Source organism: Sinocyclocheilus rhinocerous, unplaced genomic scaffold, assembly GCF_001515625.1.
Source record: "Sinocyclocheilus rhinocerous isolate Xijiao unplaced genomic scaffold, SAMN03320098_v1.1 scaffold166, whole genome shotgun sequence".
Lineage (NCBI taxonomy): Eukaryota > Metazoa > Chordata > Actinopteri > Cypriniformes > Cyprinidae > Sinocyclocheilus > Sinocyclocheilus rhinocerous.
In genome coordinates, this window is record NW_015633186.1 from 3,046,117 (window position 1) to 3,067,682 (window position 21,566).

Consider the following 21,566-nt stretch of genomic DNA (forward strand, 5'->3'; position numbering starts at 1 on the left):
CAAAAACGCATCGATTCGCTACAGGAGGCCTTTGTTCACCCCCCGGAGCCATGTGAGACACTTTTTTTTGTGGAAGGGTGCTTTTTTTTTCACGTCTTTTGGACAGAAGGAATGCAACACCCGCTGAGTACAACGATAGAGCTTGAAAGATCAAAGACAATTTAATATAACTCCGACTGGATTCGTCTGAAAGAAGAAAGTCATATACACCTAGGATGCATCGGGGTGAGTAAAACACAACCTAATTTTTATTTTTGGCTGAACTAACCCTTTAAGAGCCACGATCGAAAAAACTCTCCGAAACTTGTACGAACCCGGAAGTAAGATTTTTGGCACAGAAATACTCTGTCATACGTCCAAAAAGTTTTTTGAAACTTTGTCCATGCTTAGCATGAGTATCCAACTCTTTAACAGTGTAAACAACTCTGAATGCATGAAACAGCATTGTACCCCCCCCCCTTTAAGTAATGAAGCAGCATATTCATCCCAGCCTAAATTAATATTTAATCCACTTCCAGATTTTGTGCAGAGCGGCTGCGCTCACTGCTGAGGACGCTGGAGATCGCAGACATTGCTGACTTCTCAGCCATTACTTTGATCTCACACTTTGCCACACTTGTCAGCACTTACAGCAAAGGTAACAAAGCATCATTCTGCCCTCCTCCCATCATAAAGCTGTGGTCACATAAAATTTAATTCTGTGAATTTGCGCTGGAGAAATCCAGCAATTTCAAAGGAAATCTATATGATTAGGAATTTTGCATGTGAGCAAACAGTTTCCCTGTGCAGATTTTGCAGTGGGTTCAAGTTGGTAACAAGTTGGGGGGGGGGGTCTTGGATTTTTTTTGACCCGTGAAATTTTTCGGAAATTTCACTCATGTGACCACACCTTAGCACTGCTAATATCTCAGACTCCCCTCAATCTACTTATGATTTCCTGCAAAAGCGAGTTCTTATGTGTAATTGTTCTCTTTTAGGCTTTACCATCATCATTGAGCCCTTTGAAGATAGAACGCCAACAATAGCAAATCCTGTTCTTCACTTCAGGTGCATTAATTCTGCTCTAATACAGTTTCTCACGCATTTTCTATTAAATATCTTTTTAATTTAGTTTATTAGCTTTGTCACTAATTTTGGATTCTTTCTATGCAGTTGCATGGACCCCTCTATCGCCATAAAGCCAGTGTTTGGGCGCTTTCAATCAGTCATCATCACATCAGGGGTAAAATGTGCTCCTCAATCCATATGCCCCATCTTTCCATGAATACTAGATTACACACACACTGCTCACTAATCTCTTCATTGTAATCCCACTGTAACACTCATGCCATCTGTGTAAGACAAACTCCACTTTCACCTTAAAGCATGCAGGCCGCATTTAAAATGGGTTTGCTTTAGCTTGCTAATTTTAGTTTAATGGGGAACCTTTTATACAACATCTGTAGCCTTTACTTCTACTGTTATTGCAAAACACAAATGTTATTTACAATATCTTCTGCAGTTGTTTGTTTTAGAAGCTTCACTATTTTGAGTTAGCAAATATTTGATTTAGATCATTTTTGATTCTCTCTCTAAACAGACACTCTCTCCGCTGGACATCTACCCACGTATCCTTGATTTCCACCCAGTCACTACGGCATCCTTCACCATGACACTGGCACGAACCTGTCTGTGCCCTCTTGTGAGTTACGACTCGCAATGCCACCATTGTAGTTTACTATTTGAAGAAAGCAATTATGCAAATATTTACATATTTAATAGAGAGTTTCGAATGAAGATATACTGGGCTGGCATCTTTTAAAAACACATTAAATCAGTGATTTTCTGCTGACAAAGCTGCTTAAGGGAAACTGAGTATTTATATATTAAGTTTATTAACTATGTTTCATTGTGTGATTCCAGAAGTTTTAAGAAGCATATATATATATATATATATATATATATGTGTGTGTGTGTGTGTGTGTGTGTATTTTTAACCATTTTAAACTATTATATTTTTCCAACTTTCAGATTGTTGGCAGAGGGAATGATCAAGTAGCGATGACCTCCAAGTTTGAGACCAGAGAAGATTTTGGCGAGTTGTTTTGTTTTTGTTTGCATTATTCATTTTATTTTGCCAGTGCAGTTAAAGGATAACTTCTTTATTTAAAATACATCCCATAGCTGTGATCCGGAATTATGGAAACCTGCTGCTGGAAATGTCTGCCATCGTTCCTGATGGGATCGTTGCGTTCTTCACGAGTTACATATACATGGAGAACATTGTGGCTTCATGGTATGAACAGGTATGAAGAGACAACTTGATTCCTTCTCAAATCACTGAAAGTGCTGTTATGATAATCATAACTAATTCTCAACTCATTCTCTTGCTGGATTTGTAGGGCATCCTTGAGAACATCCAAAGAAACAAGCTCATTTTCATAGAAACCCAGGATGCAGCTGAGACCAGCATGGCCCTGGAGAAGTATCAAGAGGTCAATAAACATTGGGGTTTTAATGCTCCCTAATCCAAGTTTCTGTAATCGTGTTGAGTGATGTGGACTTTATTTTAGGTTCCCTGTGTTAAAGTAATCACTTTTGTTGTCTTTTACTTTCAGGCCTGTGAAAACGGCAGAGGAGCAATTCTGCTCTCAGTGGCAAGAGGGAAAGTGTCAGAGGGGATTGACTTTGGTGGATTCTACTTCCTTCAATTTTGAGCGTTCTTTATACAGGTTTTCTGCTGGTCTTAAGACTTAATTCACCCTGCCATAAATTAAGGCCTTAGAAAAGTTTTAAATTGGAGCAGAAAGTCTTACATTCATAAAGTCATGGCATTAAATGTTGCGTGTAAAAAAAAAAAAAGAATATCTTCCTCTGTATTTTTGTTCTTTTTTCCCCAGTACAAATATATAAACATTCTTAAATCAAGATAATTTTACTTGAGGTACAACATGAGAAGGAAGTTTATCTTTCTGATGTTATTGGCAGATATTTTTGTCTTGTTTTAAACAAATTTTTGTGTGCCCTTCCATTAAAAATGCCCTTCCAAAATTTTCTTTACTTAGTCTTAAAATTACTAAGTAAAACATGCAGAAAACTTGTTATAATTAGCAAATTCTTTAAAACAATTAAGTGTAAACATTTATTCATCAGTTTTTCTTTTCAACCCCAGTTCATCATTTTGGCCGTGCCGTTATCATGTTTGGAGTGCCGTACGTTTACACCCAGAGCCGAATCCTCAAGGTTTGTAGAACTTTTTCTCCCAGATCTCCAATACATTTCTAATTTATAAGATTTCCAATACATTCTGTAATGAAAATAAATACCCTGACCTGTTTGCTTGAATTAGGCACGGTTGGAATACCTCAGAGATCAGTTTCAAATCCGGGAAAATGACTTTCTGACGTTTGATGCGATGCGCCATGCGGCTCAGTGTGTGGGCAGAGCCATCCGAGGCAAAACAGACTACGGCCTGATGATCTTTGCAGATAAGGTAAGTAAACTGATGAGAAGGTAGCATGATTTTTTTCCCCTAAGTTGTTTACTTCTTGTGTTTCCCTCAGCGTTACGCACGAGCGGATAAGCGAGGAAAGCTGCCCCGCTGGATTCAGGAACACCTTACAGATGGAAGCCTAAATCTTACCATTGATGAGACTGTGCAGTTAGCCAAGCACTTTCTACGACAGATGGCCCAGCCCTTCAGACAGGTAACCACAATAACCTTCCTCAGCCTGTTCAATGATCTAAACCTCTCACGCTTAATGTGTGTTCATTCAATAAGTTGAGTTCAATTTTTGATCAATTTAAACCAGTTTAAATCGTACATATATACACAAAAAACAAAAGCGCAATGCTACGTTTACAGGGATGAGGTTGTGAGGTACATGTTTTTATTTATGTTGTATTAAGAGTCTTTGTGTCATGTTTGTGTGGCAGGAGGATCAGTTGGGTCTGTCCCTGCTGACCCTGGAACAACTGCAATCTGAGGACATGCTTCAGAAAATTGCTCAGATCGCTCAACAAGCCTGAGGTCTCTGGTCTGGGAGATGCGTATATATGTATTCTTTAATATGGTGTTTTCTACAACAAGAAGCATTAATAAATGCTGTTCTTTAGCCCGTGTTGTTCTTTACTGTTTGAAGAGAAACATGCTGTCTCAAAACCAGCTGCAGAGGGCACACAAGCACACTGAATTAAGGGGAAACTACTGGAGGTCACCAGGAGTTGCATACCAGCTATTGATTGGGCCGTATCAGCTGTCAACCACCTAATTATCTGAAAACACTTTTTACACATATTGATTTTAACAGAGGTAGAACAATTTTATTTGGTTCATCAGCAACGTTCAGTATATAAATATACTCCCTAAGCTCACGGAATCTGTAACATGATTCAACAATATAGAATGTACAGCTGTTTAGATTATATAACAGCTCATTTGATGTCTAACCTCTCAGTAACTACATCCACTAGCAAGATTCAAGTTATATACTATATATTAGCCGTGTACCCTGAAATTCTGCACATGTAAAATCCTTCCTATTGTGTTGAGAAGTGCTTAAACTAAAGCAACAGCACAGCATGCATAAATATAAAGTACATGTGCTTGAAATTGAAAAATCAAAAGTCCCTTATATTATAGGCACAAGTATGTACCACAATTGGTTGACATTACCTCAGAAACATACAAATTAGTATAAAAAACAGCATGTCTTACAATCATCTTGGAATGTAACATCATGGATTACCATTAGGAATTTTTGAGTTAAAGGCACAATATGTAAGATTTTTTTATTGAAATATCCAAAAACCACTAGAACAGTGTTATATATTTTGCTGACTTGTGTACTTACATTATCCCAAATGTTTCGAAGAATGTTTAAATCCAGAGAAATAAGCAATTTTAACTAGTGACACGGACCGTTTCCATAGTGTCATTGTGTCGCCTGCCAATGACGTCATAACCCCTCGATTTCCGGTTTTGTTTTGTAGAAAACATGGAAACACCAAAGACGCTTTAATATGTTGTATGTTTTAATAGACCGGTGACAACCGCACAGAGTAGCATTATGACAGAACGTTCAAATGTATCTAGTATGATAAAACAGCGCTGCTTTTTTTTCCACATCCGCACGACCGGAAGGAGCGGAAGCGGTCGACTGTGGCATAATAAAAGCTCTGCTGCTTTCGAGTCGATTGCATCGGCTGTGGGGATGAAGACGACAACTCCCATGATTCCACACTCAGTCACGGCATCATCAAACTACGCCTTTGTCTATTTGTTTATTTTGAATACACACCCTCTAGCGGCGAAAATTACATATTGTGCCTTTAAGAGCATTTAGAAGCCATTTGAAGATTTAAAGTGATAGTTACCCCAAAAATGAAAATTCTGTCATTAATTACTCACCCTCATGTTGTTCCAAACAAGACCTTCATTCATCTTCGAAACGCAAATTTTGATATTTTTGATGAAATCCGAGAGCTTTCTGACCCTGCAAAGAATTGTTGAATAAAGTCGTTTTTGTTTTCTCTGTGCACGAAAAGTATTCTCAAAGCTTCATAACATTATGGTTGAACTACTGTTCACATGGACTGTTTTAACAATGTCCTTACTACCTTTCTGGGCCTGGGAACGTTTCAGTTGCATTGCTGTCTAAGCAGGGTCAGAAAGCTCTCGGATTTCATCAAAAATATTTTAATTTGTGTTCTGAAGATGAACGAAGGTCTTGCGGGGGTGCGTAATTAATGACAGAATTTAAATTTTTTTCACTATCAGAATCAGAATCAGAATCAGAAGAGCTTTATTACCAAGTATCCCTATCCCTTAAGTGCAAATTGTTCAATTCCAATACTATAATTCTATTGGATGGTAGTGTGAGGACATGGAATGTATGTCACATATTGCTACAATATTCTAAGTAAACAGTGGTAAGGTGCAGTCACATAAGTAAAATTTTGGAGAAATTATGCAGGCAAAAAAATGTCCATTGTCAATAATGTAGCAATGAATTAGGCTTACAAAATAGAGACTTTCACAACAAAGGCTTTCTGTTGGTCAATGTAGCAAATTTGCGCGACCAACCTGAACATGAGTGAAACCTAAATAAACAAAAGTCCTGAGTGCATGGATTCCGATTGAAATGACTGGATTTTGCCTGCAAAATTCTGCTGAGCAATAAAATGTGATCGCACTTTTATTAAAAAAACTGCACCCTGCCTAATGGTCCTATCTTTGAAATGCAATAAATCATACATTTCTGTGACATTTTATATTGCAACAGGCTTTTAAAAATGAGTAGACTGAACTGATTTTACGGTGTAAAAAATATTTTTGTAAAGACAAAGTGTGCTCTCCTTTTCCAGAAGCACTTTGACAGACTGCTGTGAAGTGTGTGCATTCATCGTCACATACTATTCCTCATATTATTGTCAAATATGACCTTTGCAGTCATTACAGACCAGCCAGATGTGAGGCTGACATCTCTGCATCAGTCCTGATGTCATATGGCATGTCTGAAAGTTAGCTGTCACCGCTCAGAGATGCACGGCGTGCTAAACTCTGCGTGCTTGAACTCAGTCCCCGTGCATCTGTCAGCCTATTGGGCTTCTGAAAAGACAAAATAGACTTTCATTATCCGATAACCATTCTCAATCACCATCTGTTAACTAATTCCTGATTACTGTAAAAGTATGCATCACCCTTCAAAAGTTTGGGTCCACTGAGAAGAAAATACTTTTATTCAGCAATTATACATTAAATTGATTCATATAAAGTTCAAAAGAACAGCATTTATTTGATATAGTAATCTTTTGTAATATTATAAATGTCTTTACTGTCACTTTTGATCAAAGAATCCTGAAAAAAATGTATCAGTTTCCACCAGAAATATATAGCAGCACAACTGTCTTCAACAATGATAATAATACGAAATGTTTATTAAGCACCAAATCAGCATATTAGAATGATATCTGAAGGATCCTATATTCAAATAGAAAACATTATAAATCATATTATTTCACAATATAAAATTTTACTGTATCAAAATAAATGATCAAATACTTGCTCAAATAAATGCAGTCTTAGTGAATATAAGATACTTGAGCAAATTTGAAAGCAAAGACTCAACACTTACCATAGCAGCCTCTTGACTTTCTTTGAGACCCACATTAAGCACATTTAGAGAATTGGCTCTCTTCATCCTGTTTAAAAATAAATGAGTAGTTAAAAATACTGCTCTCTTCTACATCAAAAGTGACGAGAGCTGAACAATAAGCAGAATATCATTACCCAGCAGCTCGAGGGGCTGTTTCCTGTGTTCCAACTCCTTTAAGTTTCCGAACAAGCTTCTCACTGCTTCGTCTTATAGATTCCCGGAGCTTGGTGAACGATCCACTGCGCTTCAGACTTCCCAGACCATCCTACACACACACACACGCGCGCGTGAAAAAGTACATTAAAAGGCTATTTCTCCTAATAGAACATGCATATTTGGATTGAAAACATACCTGTCTAGAGCTTCCCTCCTCTGTATGTATCCAAACCGGCCGTCCGTCCCCTATATATGCATGTGAAAATATTAATTTACTACTGGACAAGTATGCTTAGCAGGTCAAACTACGGTGTCTAAAAATTCCTCTGAAGGCAGAAGTCAAATTGATTTTACCCTCCACTGAGCCAAACTCCTTCTCATGAGCACGAGTCAGAATCTCTTTATAAAGAGCCTCAGCTTGCCTGTATTTCCCCTGCTTGAGATAACAGGAGGCCTGAAGGGCAAATTAATGGTATATTATATAACATGCATAATATACTACTGCTACCATTATTAAAAAAACACTATCATTTGACATGATACTCATTTCCTATCCTGACCAGGTTGTTCTTGGTCTTGGCCACGTTGGCATCGTCTGGACCCAACTGGCTCTGGTAAATGTGCAGCGCACGTTCATAGTACTGCTCCACCTCCTGGTATTTGCCCTGGTTCTGGCATAGGAGGGCTAAGTTATTCAGCTGCTTGGCTACATCAGGGTGATCTGTCCCAAGCACCTGCCAACAGACAAAGATAGGCAAGATATTTCATCTAGACCAGTGGTTCTCAACCTTTTTGACTCCAAGGCCACAACAATATTTAAAGGCTCCATGACTTTTCCAGTTGTCCTTGATTTACTGGATAAGGATAAAATCATTATAACATGATGATTTGCTACTCAAGAAACATTTCTTGTTATTATCAATGTTGTGTTTGTGCAAACCAGGATATTTTGATGAACAGAACATTTGAAGAATAGCATTTATTTGAAATAGATTTTTTTTTTACATATGTAATGTAAAAGCCTTTGATCAATTTAATGCATCCTTGCTAAATGAAATTATTTTCTTTCAAGAAAAACAAAACATCTCACTGATAGGTAAGTTGATTTGATCTGATAGCTGTTATAGAAAGGACAGGTGGGAAAACCACTCACTCTTTTTGTGTCAGTACCTTTTCTCTGATCTCCAGAGCTCTTTTACACAGCGGCTCTGCCTCTTTATACTTCCCTCTTTTTCCATACAACACAGCCAGATTATTCAGAGTAGCTGCCACCTACAGACACAAACATAAACTCAAGGAAAGGGACCTAATGTATATAGATTGCATATGTGACTATTGACTTTTCAGTGAAACACAAAAAGAAAAAACGAGCAAAGCAAACTATAACAGTAACACATTCCATCTTCAAACAGTACATACTGCTGGATGGTCAATGCCTAATGTCTTCTCGCGGATAGCCAATGCATCATTCAGGAGATTGGCCGCTTCCTTGTATTTGTTTTGATCCCTGTATAGCATAATATTAATGTTATTTAATAAGATTAGAATGTAATACAGATTAATAATTATATTTACACTTAAGGTTAAATGAATGTGTGACCTGTACACTAAAGCCAGGATATTGAGCATGGTAGCAACATCAGGATGGCTGTGGCCTGAGGATTTCTCCAGGTCCTCCAGAGCTTGCTTGCAGAGCGGCACGGCCACCTCATAGCGGCCCTGAGAGGCGTACTGGATCACCAGGTTGTGGAGAGTTCGGAGGCGGGCAGGGATCTCATATCCTCCCTGCTGGGCAGCAGCAGCAGCACTACTGTGCGGCTGAGACACTGCAAATACAAGAGTAGAGCTGAGACACATGCACACATGCTCCGATAGATTGAGCTGCGGTGATCATGAGTTCAAACCAATCTTGTGACATTTCTCAAGTTCCTGATTTTTGAAATTCTAGTTGTGGTTATAGTAAATCCTAACTGTGGTTGAAACTTAACACTGTCCTAAACCTTGCGTTAACCAAACCCTTGCTTGCTCTAACAGCTGACATGGCAAAAACTCAGTAAACAAATGTGTAAAGGAACAGCTGTGGTCTGTGAGGAGTGCCGTACTGTGTGATTGCTCCTCTTCTTCAGAAGGAAAGAGATCATCAAGGGACCCCTTCCCTGAAGTAGAATCTTTATCCTCCTGTAAGAAACAAACAGCATGAGCATGTCATGAGTTTACGATTTAATATTTTGAATAGCCTTTAGACCAGTGGTGCCCAATCATACAGTTTTTGAAATCACAATATGAATCATGGTTAATCTAATAAATCATGGTTAATTTAATTTATCAATACTCCTAGATTTTGTTAATAAAAAAAGTTTGAAATCAAGCATCTTTGTCATAACTACTGTAGAAATACGGAAATATCTTTGATTATATTGGGGTCAGTGGTGGGCCTTCAAGTCAAAAAGGTGGGTGTTTTTTTTTTTTTTTTACTTTTGGTACTTTTATGTCCCAAGTGTTGATTTTTCAGATCTCAACCTTTTTTTTTTTCTTGTTATATGAAGGTCAGACTGACTTTATGTCATGCCATGCATTTATTTTTCCTTATTAAATGCCATTTTGTATGGATGGCATTGTTTTAGCATTGTGTCAAGCACAGACATTAGATAAAATATGAAAATCCATCATGAAAATATGAATTACATTGTTTAAAACTATGATAATCCAAATAGAAAAGAAAAAAAAAGAAAAGAAAACAGATAGAATAGAAAAAGAATAGAGCAAGCTAGTGTTAGAGGCCTTTTTTGCTTTTGTTAATTGTATAACAAATAAAAAGAAAGCAAATAGATAGAATACAAAAAGATTAGAAAAGCTAGTGTTTTTTTTAAAGAAAACAAGCAGTAAATTAATAGAGTGCAAGTTTTTTTTTTTTAAATAATAGAATTAGAATAGAGAGTGCTAGAGTTAGAGGGTCAAAAAAAGATGGAAGAGATGTTATATAGATCTTACACAAATTGTGATTGTCCCACTGCAAAAAAATTAAATATATATATTTATTTATTTAAAATTATTTATCAGACATAACCGCAGCAAAAAATATGCCTGAGATGAAATATGAGATAAAATAAATGAAAGAAAATCAAGAAAAAACAATCAAGGTTAATATCACACAGAATATTGTTTCCAATCAATATGTTATTTTGTCAAATATTATTTAATTGTGTGCATTTAATTGTTTAAGCATACCAGCTGTTGAAAGACCTGACCAACACAATGCAAGAGTGAACACAAGCCATACAAGACAAGGACGGTAATTGTCTGACTGAAGAACAGGACATCCTAAAGAGGTGGACTGAGTACTGCTCAGAGCTGTACAGCTATGAAACCACAGGAGATCCAGAGGTACTGAATGTCCCTCCAGCAACCGACAATGACAACTACCCCATCCTTCGCACAGAAGTGGAAGAAGCAATGAAATCTCTTAAGAAGGGGAAGTCGGCGGGAGTGGATAACGTCCCTGCGGAGCTCATGCAAGCAGGGGGAGATGCCATGATAGGTGCTCTACTGAATATCTGCAACAAGATCTGGCAGACAGGAGAATGGCCCAAACCATGGACCCAGTCTCTCATCATCATCCTCCCTAAGAAAGGAAATCTACAACTTTGCCAGAATTATCGTACCATCAGCCTTATAAGCCACCCAAGCAAGGTCATGCTAAAGATCCTACTGAATCGATTGAAGCCGCAAACGGACAAGATCATCGCTGAAGAACAAGCGGGCTTCAGACAAGGGAAGCAAACAGAGCAGATCTTCAACCTTAGGATAATATGTGAGAGATACCTACAACATCAACAAAACTTTTTTTGTGGACTTCAAAAAGGCGTTCAACCTTAATAATACTGTAGAAATACCTGGAAGCTTTCGTTGCGGATGAAGGGTCCAAACCTGAGATACTCGCCAGGATCGCCCAGACCACAGCGGCACTGACAAAATTAAAGACCATCTGGAGTGACAGGAACATAGCCCTCAGCTCAAAGATCAGACTGATGCGCTCCCTAGTCATGTCCATATTTTTATATGCCTGTGAGATTTGGACACTAACAGCTGAACTGGAAAGGAAAGTTCAGGTCATGGAGATGAGATGCTTCAGAAAACTCCTCGGCATCTTCTACAGAAATCACATCTCCAACGAAGAAGTACATGACAGAATTCGGCGGACCATTGGGCCATATGATGACCTCCTGACTGTGGTGAAAAAATGGAAGCTGAGGTGGTACAGCCATTTAATAAGGTCATCAGGACTTGCGAAGACAGTCCTGCAGGGCACAGTGCCAGGAGGGAGGAAGAGAAAGAGATGGGAAAACAACATTCAGGAGTGGACAGGCCTGATGCTGGGCGAGACCTTGAGAAAAGCTGAGAAGAGGGAGGAATGGAAGAAGCTGGTTGCCAGAGCATCTGTGGCGCCCCAACAGTCAACCAGACTAAGGGACAGGTGAAGGTGGGTGAAGGTGATTTAATTGCTAGCCATTTTCTTACAAAAACCCACATCCACAAAGCTAGTCTAGAACAAACGTTTAGCCTATAAACCTAAATGTTTTAACCATATGAATGTTTTCAAGATGAACCCTTACCATAGGTGGCTCTTCGTGGTCGTACTTGCGGATGCTGCTCATGAACTGCAGGTGTCTGTTCTGCTCCTCTAAAGTAACCACTTCCTGTTCCCGCTCCTGTAGCTGCTGCTGGGCCCGGGCCAGCTCGTCCCTTAGCCACTGGTTCTCCTGGCACAACCTCCGCACCTGAGCACGCAACTTCTGCTTCTCTGCCTCCAAAGAGCCCAGGTGTGCTGACAGCGCCATCATCACCTGGATGAGCGGGAAACAGACAGCTAGGGTGAGTGAAAAGGCTCTTAATGAGACAGCAAGTGAATGAAGTTGACTGCGCCGCTCACTTGCGCCTCTCCTAGGCCCAGTTCAATCCTCTCCAGAGACTCTAAGATGATGTTGGTCTTCTCCTGCTCCAGACTAGCGCTCTCGCTGGGCGTCTGACTCTGGAGCGTTTCCTGCAGGCTGTCCAGCAGCGTGCGGTTCTCTCCACGCAGAGCCTCCAGCCCCGCGATCACCTGCTGGGTGCTGCATAAGATTTCCTCCCCTGACAACATGTCTGACATTCAAGACCCTAGGGAGGAAAATATACATTTGGTATTAACATGCATTTAGTGTGCAAATTGACCAGGACTCTAGGGAATTGTTCACATAGCATGCAGGAGTGCATTATAACATTCACACGTTTTCTGGGTTACTATATTGAGTATGTGTTTTGATGATGCAAATGATTATTCAAAGTGGTAAACTGACATATAGTTCATGACAAAAGTTTTTTTTTGAGCATGCATGCAATAAATTGATCAAAAGTGAGAGACATTTATAATGTTATAAAATTTCAAATAAATGCTGTTCTTTTAAACTTCCTATTTTAAAGTATCATGAAACAATGTATCACATCTTTCACAAATATATAAAGCAGCACAACTGTTTTTAAAGGTGTCATATGATGCGATTTCAATTTTTCCCTTCTCTTTAAAGTGTTACAAGCTCTTGGTGCATAAAGAAGATCTGTAAAGTTGCAAAGACTAAAGTCTCAAATCCAAAGAGATATTCTTTATAAAAGTTAAGAGTCAGCCACACCTACCTAAAACGGCTCGTTCGAACACGCCCCCACGTCACGATGTGGGAAGACCTTTAACATTGGTAATAATAAGAAATGTTTCTTCAGCACCAAATCAACATTTTAGAATGATTTCTGAAGGATCCTGTTACACTGAAGACTATTGGCTGCTGAAAATTCAGCTTTGCCGTCACAGGAATAAATTACTTTTTAAATTATATTCAAATAAAAAACACTCATTTTAAATTGAACGATATCTCACAATATTACTGTTTTTACTGTTTTTGATTTTTAAAAAAAGCAAGCTTGGTGACTTTTTTCAAAAATATTCAAATATCTAACGGTAATTAACACATATCAGAAGGTAAACCCCAAAGTTCAGCTACTGTATAAACTGCTTAAATAGTCTGGATTTAAACAGATTTACTAAATAGAAAGTGGTTTGTGTGCTTGACGTCTTTTTTTCAAACATTCAGTGTAAATGGGTGTATTTTATATGTTGCTTCTGTGTCACAAAACATTTCTATCATTCCATTTTATCTCCATATTTTATAGTTTTTAAAATGCTATGTGCAGCATAAAAAAGTCTCAGCATTCAAATTATACTTGCAGAGCAACTTTTGCTAGACTTCAGCTACATAAACCTACAGTACACAGTCATTGTTGTTAATGTGGGTGGCATAATAAATGCACACTGCCAAGAAACACCGTAGGTGATATTTCAGGAAGAAAATTGTCTGGAAAATGTGTAGACAAACTCCACACAAACAACTACTAAACAAACAGAAAAGGGTCACAGGTAAAATTATATCACACGCAGTATAGAATATCAGAAACTAACCTTAATTCACACTAAAAGCAAGATCTCCTTTGGCTGCAAAGAAAGAAAAATCTTCATAATAAAGATGGGATATATGTTTTTTAGGAAGCACCAGAGAATACAACACAGAATACAACAATTACAAACTGGCAAAAATGTACAGGTAATTGTCTGCCAAGACATAATCCATTAATTTTACAGAAATTTAGTTAACTGTAAAATGAAGTGCAAAATTCTAAATACAGGTAAAACACCTGTAAAAAATAAAAACAGAAAATTACTTCATATTAATACAGTACATTGTGCCCTATTTTAGATAATAAGAGCATAGACTCCTGTTAGTGAGAAAAGTGAAGTGAATCTTGCCTGCCTGCCACTCCAACACATGAAAACAAGCAGAAGGGTTGCTAGGTAAGAATCAGTTTACAGGTAGGAACAGAGATCTCTCTGGGGAGGTAAAGGACTGAGCTAATGTTTACGCCAGACCAATGAGGTCATCAACAGGGATATATGGGTTTAAGCTTAATTAATTGAGAAAATAACAAAACAATGATACATGCATTAGGTACCAGTTTGGCATGCTTAAAGAGTGGAGTGGACCAATGGCTAACTTGCATGTTTTTTTGTTTTTTTTTTACTTGTGGCAAATTATTTTTCTCCATTTTGGCTGTTGCTGTTGAAAAGCCTTTCAGTTCTGATCTGTATAAAATTACATTGAATACCCTGGCTTAATGAATCCAGTTCAACACTTGAAGGATTCCCCATAAAAGTGTCATAAATGTGTTCATATGACTAGTGTGGTATATTCCAAATCTTCTCATTCAAAATTTCAGCGAATAACAACTTAAACTTAAGTCTGTTTGCTACAAAAGTTATTGTATGGCTTTAGAAGACTTGGAACACAGAACAGCAGGAGTCACATTCTGTTTGGAGCTTGACAGCAGTCAATCATTATTTACTGTCAGTATATTGAAAAGAATGCACAAGAATCCACAAACTTCATTGAAGAAAAAAGGTCGTACACATTTGGAGGTTTGGCTTGACATGAGGGTGAGTAAATAATGACAAAAATGATCTATTTGATCTGTCAATTGAATAGTAAAGTGTTAATTCTCTCATGATGCTGAATCGTCTATTTCCAGACACGTGTTGTGTAAACAAAGAATTGTTTTAAGTACAGACATATATTTACAGACAAATATAAGAGATATATAGAAGAGCTAAATAGCTATAGGGAAAATATTATTAGATATCACGAAAATAAATAAACCCGTTTGAATAAAATTTACATTGTGACAATTAAGCTGGCCAACCTAAAATGAATGAATATCTCCTATAATACACAAACAATGACACCCTATGATGGGTAGACCTCTTTAAAAGTGATTTTTACTGACGATAATTGTTAAACATGCTGTCTTTCACCAGATTAGCAGTTGTAACGAAGGCTAATTCAGGAAAAACAAACAGTGACAACAAACGAGAGTGTAATAGTCTATTAAACCGCATTGTAAAGCGTTTTATTCTCCCAGGTCATATAAAGAGTCTGTTGGCCAGTGAGTGTTAGCAGCTAATATTTATTTACCTGCAGTAACTCGGACAAGTGGCCACGACGCGGAACTTATAACCAGACAATTCCGACTAAAACAATCCACATCACATCTTTATTTCCTTGATGTAGTCGCGATTAATGGATGTAACAGCCAAGCAGAGCCTCGGTCGCGGTCATTCACTCACCTGTTGTTGAATTAACAGCGCTTACCTGATCCGTCCGTTCATTTACCGCGACTGCGCCGTGAGCTGCCTGCGCGACCACAGGCCACCTATCTGCCGCAGCTCAGAACTGCGCCTAATGGAGCATTACCACATCAACAAATACATGAGGCGTGCACACTAATGCTTTTTTATTGGAGGGTGTCATGATGACTAATTACAAATATACTTGAATCAGATATGCAATTGAAGAGTTCAGATGCAAAAGCCTCTAAGCGCCGTTTGAAATTTTCTTCTAAAATTAGTTTTTTTTTTTTTTTTTTTAAATAAGGCTCCTATGTGTAGGTTCAGTAATTTCACTTTAATGGCAATGAATAGGTTCTTTTCAGCTTTTGCATCTGAACTCTTCAATTAAAATGTAGTTTATTCTTAATAATTTCAATTGGCTCAAATTTAGAAAAGTAGGCCTAACCATCTGCAATGCAGCTCCATAAAAAAAAGACTGTAAACGGTTTGAGAAAGCATTAGATGTAGTTTTACCATAAAATACTGTCACATTTTTTGTAATTAAAAACTCTGAATTACCATATAATTTATGCTGAAAAACAGGAAAGGGACACGGTTATATTTTAATATCGTTATCAGTAATGTATATTATTTAGTTGATTATTTTAGTGTCATGTGTGTTGTTTTCTGCCCATGTTTTATGGACATCTTGGAATTGCCATGAACTCCTTATGTGCATTTCTATTTTACCACCTGTATTATCATGATAGACAGGAGTACATTTTATGGTAAAAAGCAGATTTTAGTTCAAGTAGATTGCTATATTGACATTGTATCACTAAAAAGTACAGGCACCAACATACCATCCCATAATAGCCTGGTGGAAACATTGGCACAGTATTTTTATTTTTATTTTTTAGTAATTAATTAATTAATTAATTTTTTTGAGTGATTATTATAAATAAGTCAGTGTTTGTAAATAGTTCAGTTATGATTACAAAGCCTCACATTTCAAGTGACATTTAATTAGAATGACTTGACTGCTTCACTAATGACAGCATTAGTGAGGCAGCCCACTTTTATTGTGAAAATATAGAATAAAAAATAAGAGTTGCCTACCTAGACAGCATTTTAGGACATTGTGCATATGTAATGATGACAAGCTGCTTCTTTTATCAATGCTTAGCAACAAAAACATTACACATTACTTGCTGCAAATGCAAAGTAAATGTAAATCTGTTACATCAGACAGTCACAAATCATTCTAGATGGCCTCTATGTTGGACATGCATTGGGAGGAGTCTCTGTGATGCCACATTGGCATAGTTTCAATAAAGCTGCTTAGGGTGAGTTGGGGTAAGAGGGAGGGGGTGTTGTCTGGGTGTGTAAAATAAGCAGCATTAGCTTCGGACCCATCAGACAGGCTTAACTTAACGATAGGAACCATGCAGATCAGGATGCATCTAGGAATCGTCTTTGGTTTAACATAGAGCGTGAAGAACTGAAAGAGAGGGTTGTGTTGCAGAATGCAACTGAAAAAGGAATAATGGTGACACTGGCACACTTTGCTGCATGGAAAGAGTAAAACCAGTGTGTGATTTAGGAAGAAAAATTAGTGCAGGGATATAAAGTGGAAGGAGCGTGATAGCAACTGTGAGCAGATATATGAGACTGTGATTAATGGTTCAGCTGCTAGAAGAGCCAGGGGCAGATCCACTCCCAATAAGGGCAGCTTGGCTGGGCCAGTGCAGGGCAATGTTCTCAAACAACGAGAGAGCTAATCTATATCTCTAAATGTGATGAGGCCAAAGTCAATAGAACCACTAAAACCCCCTTTTTATCTCTCTCTCTCTCTCTCTGTTGTCTCTGCTGAACCACACTTAACAGTTTACGTGGCACTACTGAATTCAATTTGTATGTCAGGACACTCCTGTCTGAAACTGTCAGTAAGATGCAAATTCAAGATATCTACCAAATTCAGCGAATTGTTAGTTGCAGTGCCTTTCCAATTATAACTCTCAAAAAAAAAAAAAAAAAAAAAATTGAACAATTACAGTTTTTTAAACTATTACCCCCATTCTTAAATACATGGTTATAGACTTGCAAATTAGCAGTAGGGATGCACTGTACTGTTATTAATCATTTATATAATTTGAATAGATAATTCCACTAATTGTGATAATATCACTTAGTTTCACTTTGTCTTATGATAAATGGCACATTCTTGGGAAAAAATAACAATTTCTCAAATTTAGAAAAGTAGGCCTAACCATCTGCAATGCAGCTCCATAAAAAAAAGACTGTAAACGGTTTGAGAAAGCATTAGATGTAGTTTTACCATAAAATACTGTCACATTTTTTGTAATTAAAAACTCTGAATTACCATATAATTTATGCTGAAAAACAGGAAAGGGACACGGTTATATTTTAATATCGTTATCAGTAATGTATATTATTTAGTTGATTATTTTAGTGTCATGTGTGTTGTTTTCTGCCCATGTTTTATGGACATCTTGGAATTGCCATGAACTCCTTATGTGCATTTCTATTTTACCACCTGTATTATCATGATAGACAGGAGTACATTTTATGGTAAAAAGCAGATTTTAGTTCAAGTAGATTGCTATATTGACATTGTATCACTAAAAAGTACAGGCACCAACATACCATCCCATAATAGCCTGGTGGAAACATTGGCACAGTATTTTTATTTTTATTTTTTAGTAATTAATTAATTAATTAATTTTTTTGAGTGATTATTATAAATAAGTCAGTGTTTGTAAATAGTTCAGTTATGATTACAAAGCCTCACATTTCAAGTGACATTTAATTAGAATGACTTGACTGCTTCACTAATGACAGCATTAGTGAGGCAGCCCACTTTTATTGTGAAAATATAGAATAAAAAATAAGAGTTGCCTACCTAGACAGCATTTTAGGACATTGTGCATATGTAATGATGACAAGCTGCTTCTTTTATCAATGCTTAGCAACAAAAACATTACACATTACTTGCTGCAAATGCAAAGTAAATGTAAATCTGTTACATCAGACAGTCACAAATCATTCTAGATGGCCTCTATGTTGGACATGCATTGGGAGGAGTCTCTGTGATGCCACATTGGCATAGTTTCAATAAAGCTGCTTAGGGTGAGTTGGGGTAAGAGGGAGGGGGTGTTGTCTGGGTGTGTAAAATAAGCAGCATTAGCTTCGGACCCATCAGACAGGCTTAACTTAACGATAGGAACCATGCAGATCAGGATGCATCTAGGAATCGTCTTTGGTTTAACATAGAGCGTGAAGAACTGAAAGAGAGGGTTGTGTTGCAGAATGCAACTGAAAAAGGAATAATGGTGACACTGGCACACTTTGCTGCATGGAAAGAGTAAAACCAGTGTGTGATTTAGGAAGAAAAATTAGTGCAGGGATATAAAGTGGAAGGAGCGTGATAGCAACTGTGAGCAGATATATGAGACTGTGATTAATGGTTCAGCTGCTAGAAGAGCCAGGGGCAGATCCACTCCCAATAAGGGCAGCTTGGCTGGGCCAGTGCAGGGCAATGTTCTCAAACAACGAGAGAGCTAATCTATATCTCTAAATGTGATGAGGCCAAAGTCAATAGAACCACTAAAACCCCCTTTTTATCTCTCTCTCTCTCTCTCTGTTGTCTCTGCTGAACCACACTTAACAGTTTACGTGGCACTACTGAATTCAATTTGTATGTCAGGACACTCCTGTCTGAAACTGTCAGTAAGATGCAAATTCAAGATATCTACCAAATTCAGCGAATTGTTAGTTGCAGTGCCTTTCCAATTATAACTCTCAAAAAAAAAAAAAAAAAAAAAAATTGAACAATTACAGTTTTTTAAACTATTACCCCCATTCTTAAATACATGGTTATAGACTTGCAAATTAGCAGTAGGGATGCACTGTACTGTTATTAATCATTTATATAATTTGAATAGATAATTCCACTAATTGTGATAATATCACTTAGTTTCACTTTGTCTTATGATAAATGGCACATTCTTGGGAAAAAATAACAATTTATAACATTTCTGTCATTCTGTCGAAACATGTTTTTGTCCCTGCAAAAAATAGCTAATAACAGAATTTATACAAAATTGAATGTTTTTACATATTCACATTTATCTGTAAATATAATATAATTAATATTAATAATAAATAATATTATAATATATACAACATATTATTACATACTAAAATATAATTTTAATAATATATAACAATATATTCAGGGGGCTTTTTTTTTTTTCCGACAAAACAGCAAGGCACTGTTTTTTTTTTTTTTAGTCAACTTTAAGAGGCCTGTGATGTAAACAATGAAATACTCATAGAGACACATATGAAGAAGGATAAACCATTATTTTTAAAGGAAGAATTGTCAGAGCCCAAACAGATTGAAACAGGTGAGGGATGCGAAGAATGTTTTATATATAAAAAAATCCATATAGATAGTGAAAGCATGATATCAAGCAAAAATTAAATAATGTAATCAAGTTTTTTAATAAATCCAAATATATAATGCCAATACACGCAGATGTGGAAATAAGCTGATATTCCAATGAAAATAAACGGTTACACTTTTTTTTAAGGTGTTCTTGTTACAGTGTATTTATACATTTAAGTACTGTAATGAGGATTCAGTGACGTTGGGATCCATGTGCAGCTTTATTAACAATCAGACAGGCAGCCCACATACCTGGGACTGAGCTTTTTGCAAGGGAGCCGCAGACGAAGATCACGGGTAGACAGCCAGACCCACTGACCCGGCTGATAGTTGGGGTTGGCACGCCGACGACGATCAGCTTGTTCCCTTGTTCGCCGAACGGCCCGTTGAAGGTGGACATGTGCCTCATTCCAGGTCTCCTCGCTGCGAGTAAGTGAGATTAGGTGGGCTTTTGGCGTGGTGGATCGGTGGCTTGGGCCTCTGTGATCTCCGTCATGATATCCCATTGTATGGGAGCGAGAACCAGGGTAGAAGGGATGATGGATTCACAGGAGGGTGGTTGCAAGGATGACTCATAAAGTCTTGACAGAGCGTCTGCTTTCGTGTTCTGTGTGCCTGGGCGCTGAGTAATATTAATTAACAGCATGTATTTACTATAGGGTTTGGTTTAGGGTTATTGCATGTAATTATGCATAACTTTGTGCTAATACTATAGTAATTACATGTAACGTGTAACAAGGACACCTTAAAATAAAGTGGTACCAAATATACACTTAACAGAGTTCAATATATCAAGTAATGTGACATTCTTTTTAATTATACCAATAGTCAAAGGGAAAAAAAATAGTGTCTTTCCTAAGAATGAGGCACAATGTATTTGTTTTAGACAAGCACCATTCATTAAAGTATAAATGACTGAAGATGGCCAGAGGTGGAGAGGCTTTAGTCTAAGCAGACAGGTTATGGGGGAGCAGTGCTAAGCACAGAGAATGCAATGAACATGTCTGCGTGAAGCCCCCCCCCCAACACCCCAGGTGACGCTCACAGCACAGCTGTTAATCTAGCAGTTATAGCTGTGCTTTCAAGGAGTTCTGGAAAAGTGCATGTAGAGTCGATGGGTGTCTGTTAGTAAGTGTATGGACTGACTGTATAGAAATGGGATATGTAACACAAAACAGAGCCAGCAAAGTGTCAGTATATGAATCAAATGCTTAATGACCTTTCCACTGACAGTAAAAGCAAAGCGAGAACATATCTGCCACCTTAGCACTAAACCATATGACTCAATTTCAAGTTATCCAGCAATGTTTTTTTCACAGAGATGTACAGAAAACAAATAAACGGATCGTCTCAGTGTGGAGGGCTCCTGTGCGTAAGGATAAATCCTCTGTGATGAACTGAATCCGGCCGGAACCCAGAGGACGCCCGTCTAACGCTGCCACTGCCAAACGAGATTCACATGGAACAAGGGGAATTTTATGAGTCTTGGAGAATTCAGAATCAATGAAATTTCCTGCTGCCCCAGAATCTATAAGAGCTGTAGTGTCAATAAGCTCCCCATTAACCCTTAAAGTAACTGGTATTTGTAATACAGTAACTAGACTGGAAGTCTGACTCA

The 21,566-nt window shown here is 37.7% G+C and overlaps 2 protein-coding genes across 5 annotated transcripts in view; one reads left to right on the forward strand and one right to left on the reverse strand.

Moving 5' to 3' along the window:
- Nucleotides 1-4,807, forward strand: part of ercc2 (excision repair cross-complementation group 2) — a 10,025-nt gene extending 5,218 nt beyond the window's left edge. The window contains exons 12-23 of the mRNA XM_016557068.1: nucleotides 519-637; nucleotides 978-1,047; nucleotides 1,153-1,222; nucleotides 1,580-1,681; nucleotides 2,011-2,074; nucleotides 2,164-2,285; nucleotides 2,382-2,474; nucleotides 2,598-2,670; nucleotides 3,152-3,222; nucleotides 3,329-3,472; nucleotides 3,543-3,686; nucleotides 3,916-4,807. Coding sequence (XP_016412554.1) covers nucleotides 519-637; nucleotides 978-1,047; nucleotides 1,153-1,222; nucleotides 1,580-1,681; nucleotides 2,011-2,074; nucleotides 2,164-2,285; nucleotides 2,382-2,474; nucleotides 2,598-2,670; nucleotides 3,152-3,222; nucleotides 3,329-3,472; nucleotides 3,543-3,686; nucleotides 3,916-4,008 — 1,165 coding nt within the window. The 3' untranslated portion in view covers nucleotides 4,009-4,807. The remainder of the gene's footprint in view (nucleotides 1-518; nucleotides 638-977; nucleotides 1,048-1,152; nucleotides 1,223-1,579; nucleotides 1,682-2,010; nucleotides 2,075-2,163; nucleotides 2,286-2,381; nucleotides 2,475-2,597; nucleotides 2,671-3,151; nucleotides 3,223-3,328; nucleotides 3,473-3,542; nucleotides 3,687-3,915) is intronic.
- A 1,515-nt stretch (nucleotides 4,808-6,322) lies between these two features.
- LOC107743695 (kinesin light chain 1-like) lies at nucleotides 6,323-16,653 on the reverse strand. Of its 4 annotated transcripts, none has more exons than XM_016557071.1 (14): nucleotides 16,597-16,651; nucleotides 15,521-15,607; nucleotides 12,223-12,449; nucleotides 11,906-12,136; nucleotides 9,395-9,470; nucleotides 8,893-9,118; nucleotides 8,712-8,799; nucleotides 8,463-8,564; nucleotides 7,853-8,026; nucleotides 7,647-7,746; nucleotides 7,489-7,538; nucleotides 7,271-7,401; nucleotides 7,116-7,182; nucleotides 6,323-6,589 (listed from the first exon to the last, which is right to left on the reverse strand). In XM_016557071.1, the coding sequence occupies exons 3-14, from the start codon at nucleotides 12,439-12,441 to the stop codon at nucleotides 6,503-6,505; spliced, it is 1,551 nt and encodes a 516-aa protein (XP_016412557.1). In that variant the 5' UTR covers nucleotides 12,442-12,449; nucleotides 15,521-15,607; nucleotides 16,597-16,651; the 3' UTR covers nucleotides 6,323-6,502. The 4 variants fall into 4 exon arrangements, with proteins under 4 accessions (XP_016412557.1, XP_016412556.1, XP_016412555.1 ...); XM_016557070.1 differs by having other exon boundaries at nucleotides 15,496-15,607; XM_016557069.1 differs by having other exon boundaries at nucleotides 15,344-15,607.
- Nucleotides 16,654-21,566: the final 4,913 nt, after the last annotated feature.

Excerpts from the sequence above, each read along its gene's own strand:
- LOC107743695 (XM_016557071.1), bottom strand. The coding sequence starts at position 12,441 with ATGTCAGACATGTTGTCAGGGGAGGAAATCTTATGCAGCACCCAGCAG. Across the intron at positions 9,119-9,394 it reads AGAAGAGGAGCAATCACACA|TGTCTCAGCCGCACAGTAGT; the intron begins GTACGGCACTCC and ends TTGTATTTGCAG. Across the intron at positions 7,183-7,270 it reads ACAGCCCCTCGAGCTGCTGG|GATGAAGAGAGCCAATTCTC; the intron begins GTAATGATATTC and ends ATTTTTAAACAG.